Consider the following 4,341-nt stretch of genomic DNA (forward strand, 5'->3'; position numbering starts at 1 on the left):
GAGAGCAACCCCCAATAAAATATGGACACTCAATTAGACCCCACACACATGATTTTAGAATCTTGCTATCTGTAACTTTTTCTATAAAAGTCAGACATGCCATTTACCTTTTCCTGTACAACACAATCAAACCACCAAATAAAGGCCCTACACAAGATCCGAGGTGGTAAGGAAAAAGAGAGCAACCAATGAAATGAAAGATGAATATGCCATTTGGTTATGCACATATCACGAACCTAAAAGAATATGCGCAGAGGAGAGAAGAAATAACAAAAGCAAATGTATTGAACTAAAAAGCTTCTTGAAAAGATCTACTCAAGAGACAATGAAAGAACAAGGCACAAGATCCCGAATTTACACAAGGACGGACTATTCGGTTAACCCATACCCTCTTTCTTTCATCACAAAATGCAAAAGACTGTAACTTTTGCTATCTAAAAATGGAAATTGAGAATAGACATTAAAGAAAAATAACATAAAGTTAAACACGACGACCTCTTAAGCACAAACCAACTACACATGAAATAAAAAGTAAAGTTGGATGGGGAAGCTAATCTCATCTCAAGCACAGCAATAGGACCACTGCTCTTCATCACCAGCAGCAGAATCAGCAGCATCCTCATTGCAATAGTAGAAACCACCATTATTCAGAGCAGTCAATGAGCATGAATTAGCCATTAAATATGGCATGTTGTGAAAGGAGCGAGCAAGGCTGCTGGCTAAAGCAGAATTCCCCATACCACTGTCACTATCTGCATCATCACTGTCTTCATCATGATGGCAAAATTCTTCAGCCCGATGCTTGAGAGTCTGGAACATGAGCTCAGGCTCGTGCTGCATAACCCGGAGGACATCACCACAAGATGGACCAGGCATGGCCCGAGTCACCGCAAAGCTGTGAGGTCCATCACTCTGCGAAACTCGCACAACGCTAGGGCCACCAAACAAGTTGTGAACTCCACCGAGCGCCTCCTCGTAAGCCCCGCCCAAAAACATCCCCAAATAGTACCGCCTACCACCTTCAATCTCATGAAGCGGCAAAAAGGACTCACCGCCTATGAACTTATCGATCTTCCCATCACTGTCACATGTCAAATCAGATAAAATCCCTCTCGCCGATGGCCTCTCATCAAGTCTATGGATTGGAACAATTGGAAACAGCTGCCCTATCCCCCATAAATCAGGAATTGATGTAAAAACAGATAAATTGACATGGTATATGCGACTTGGCTCTGATAATCCAATTTCTTTACCAACCAATTCACACAACCCATCAACAGCAGCTAACTGTTCCATATTAATAGTACCTTCTTTGAATTGATCAACACATCTTTGTTTCAATTGGTCTGCATAAAGAAAGCAGGTTTCATAGTCACCTCTCATTGCTGCACTTGATAAATTCTGGTAATCTGAAAGAGCATCCTCTGTAAGCCCTTCATTAAGATACTGAAATCCAGCGTTATTAAATGATGGTGTAGGAGACATGCTCGCAGACATTGCTTCAAACACCAAAATTGAGTGGTGAGAAACAATTGCCCGGCCACTCTCGCTGCAAATCACAGGGTGCTTAATGTTCTTGCGGTCACAGACAAACTTAACTGCTTGGACAACAGCCAAGGCATACTCTTCAAGCCCATATCCCACAGAAAGATCTGAATTACCAGATTTGGATCCGTCATAATCGATTCCCAATCCACCTCCAATATCGATGACTTGCATGTGAGCACCGAGGCGGACTAATTCAGAATAAATCTGGGCAGCCTCACCCACGCCATCAGCAAGTAAGTCAGTAGAAGGAATCTGAGATCCAATATGAAAATGCAACAATTGAAGGCAGTCGAGCATTCCTTCTCCCTGAAGTTTCTTCACAACCCGTAAAATCTGGGTCGTGTTCAACCCGAATTTCCCTTTCTCGCCTGAGGTGGAACCGAAATGGCCTGAATGTTTTGTTCTCAGCTTGGCTCGTAACCCAATCACAGGTCTAATAGACATTTTCCTGCTCAAAGTAATAACCAAATCAAGCTCATCTTCTTGCTCAAGCACAATCACTGTGTTCAATGCCAGTTTTCTAGCGAGCAACGCCAGTGAAATGTACTCTGCATCTTTGAATCCATTACAAACAAGGAGAGCATCTGGATTTCCTTTGCACAAACAGCTCATAGCCAAAAGAAGCTCCGGTTTTGACCCGGCCTCCAACCCGAACCGGAATGGAGATCCGAATTTGACAATATCTTCAACAACAAAACGGTCCTGGTTACATTTAACCGGATAAACACCTTGGTAGTGAGCCTCATAGCCATGAGACTGAATGGCGAAATTGAAGGCTGATTGCAGAGACTCGAGCCGGTTCTTGAGAATGTCAGGCAAGCGAACGATAAGAGGCAGCTGCAAGCCAAGACCACCAACGGATTTCGGATCCGAAACTTTTTTCACGATTTTCAAAAGATCGATTTCCTGGTGGCCCAGAGTGTCCGCTCCATGAGGACGGACGGCGATGTTCCCGGAGGAGTTGACAGCAAAATAAGGAGCGCCCCATCCATCGACCTTGTAAAGGGAAGAGGATAGGGACGGTGACCAATGGGAAGGAGGACAGTTTTCCACAGTGGTGGTGGTGGCGGAAACTGGTGCCGGAGGTACGCCGGAAAATGGAACGACCGGCGACAGAAGGGAGCTATCCCCGGCATGAAAAGCGTAGCCGGGAGGCGCAACGGCAGCATCTACGCAACAAGCCAGGGCCGGCATCCTCTTCTTCGACGATCTGTTTAGGTTAAAAAGAAGTTAAGAAAGTTAGGTTTATAATAATATTCCCTCTCAGTTTGTGAAGATGGGGGCTTTAAAACCCGCCGAGGCCGGAGCCCCGGCTACCCCCTCAAAAGAAGCAGTAGAAGATCTATTGAAACCGGACCGATCCCCTCTCTTTACCCTATTATTCTCTGTAATCCCCACACCGACCACTCAGAAGATTTTATGCTGAAAAACTCACCACACAAAATTGAACCCTCTCACACCACTACTCAATCAAAATCTTCTCACCCTATATCCCAAAACCATGCAGATCTAACAGAATTTCAAACAAAAGCAAGAAAGCAAGATTTTCTCGGAAAAAGAAGGAAAATGCGGGAAAATTTTGACAGCACACAAGTCCCCAAAATCAAAGAGACGTCTAACGAATGTAGACTGAGCGAGAATTGCATGAATGGAGAAGGAGCGTTATATAGGGGAAGATGAGGTCTGCTCGTTGGGCTAGTGGGCCAGACTCTCTTTGGGCCCATCTGAAATATCTATTTCAATCCTTATAGATAATAATATTATTTTTTTTCTTTCTTATAAATTACTCTTTCTTTATATTTTCAAAATTTTAGGGCATGAGATTCGGTTATTTGACAAAATGACGATTAATTAGCGATTCAGCATCGAGTTGCCGCGTGGCATAGATGATGTGGGACCCTTAATTCGGTTCAAGTATTATTTTCTTCCTCTGGGAGGCTTCTTCGGTTCCAGTTGCAACCTTTTGACGACTTTGCCCGATAAATTGATTATTAGGGTAGGTTGTATTTAATATATCGCGATATTTTAAAAGGAAACTAGCAGGAAGTTTCTTTTTTAATTTTTTTGTTTCTGTTAACGGATGCGATTCCGCCACGTGGAGAAATCAGTTAGTTGCAGATTCTGCTTTGATTGCATTTTCTTTATAGTGGTAACAATTGAGATTTTTTCCGATTTTTTTATCATAAATATAAGATTTGAAATTGCATCCCAATGATATCATCTGGATGTCTCCAGTAAAAATAAAAAGCAGTTTAAACGAAATATTAGTAGTAATAATTATCCCTTAAATTTTCATAAAAAATAATAATAATTATCAGCTTCTTAATATTTTTCGAATCAAAACCCTTCAATCATATATCACAGATTAAAAAATTTATATTACTACCTAAAAACCGATACATGTCCTTCATGGAAGTTAAAGAAAGATTCCAACACTAATTGACGTAATTACGCTTGAGCTCCCAATAAGTTAAATTACATACACAAATTTAATACAATTACTCTTAATTGTTTTTGTATTATATCTTATACTTTGCTAACTAAGGTGCTGTTTGATAAAACTGAAAATTAAGTACCAAATTTTAAGTGCTGAATATTATAAGTGCTGAAAATATTGAGTAATATAATTATTATAAAAATATCAATTGATACAGAATTTTTCAATTTGACCATTCACCGTTAGATATAGACTGATTAAATCTAAGCTTTAGAATGCTTTAAATATCCACCTTAGGATTTTAATCAGCCTATATCTAACTGTGAATGACCAAATTCACTATAATCATTAGGGTT

At 40.8% G+C, this 4,341-nt stretch overlaps 1 protein-coding gene across 1 annotated transcript; it reads right to left on the reverse strand.

The window, feature by feature from the left end:
- Window positions 1-267: 267 nt before the first annotated feature.
- Window positions 268-3,195, reverse strand: LOC136222408 (arginine decarboxylase). The gene has a single exon (XM_066010145.1). The coding sequence runs from the start codon at window positions 2,740-2,742 to the stop codon at window positions 562-564; it is 2,181 nt and encodes a 726-aa protein (XP_065866217.1). The 5' UTR covers window positions 2,743-3,195; the 3' UTR covers window positions 268-561.
- Between the last annotated feature and the right edge of the window lie 1,146 nt (window positions 3,196-4,341).

The sequence above is a fragment of the Euphorbia lathyris genome, chromosome 3 (assembly GCF_963576675.1).
Source record: "Euphorbia lathyris chromosome 3, ddEupLath1.1, whole genome shotgun sequence".
In the NCBI taxonomy this organism is placed as follows: domain Eukaryota; kingdom Viridiplantae; phylum Streptophyta; class Magnoliopsida; order Malpighiales; family Euphorbiaceae; genus Euphorbia; species Euphorbia lathyris.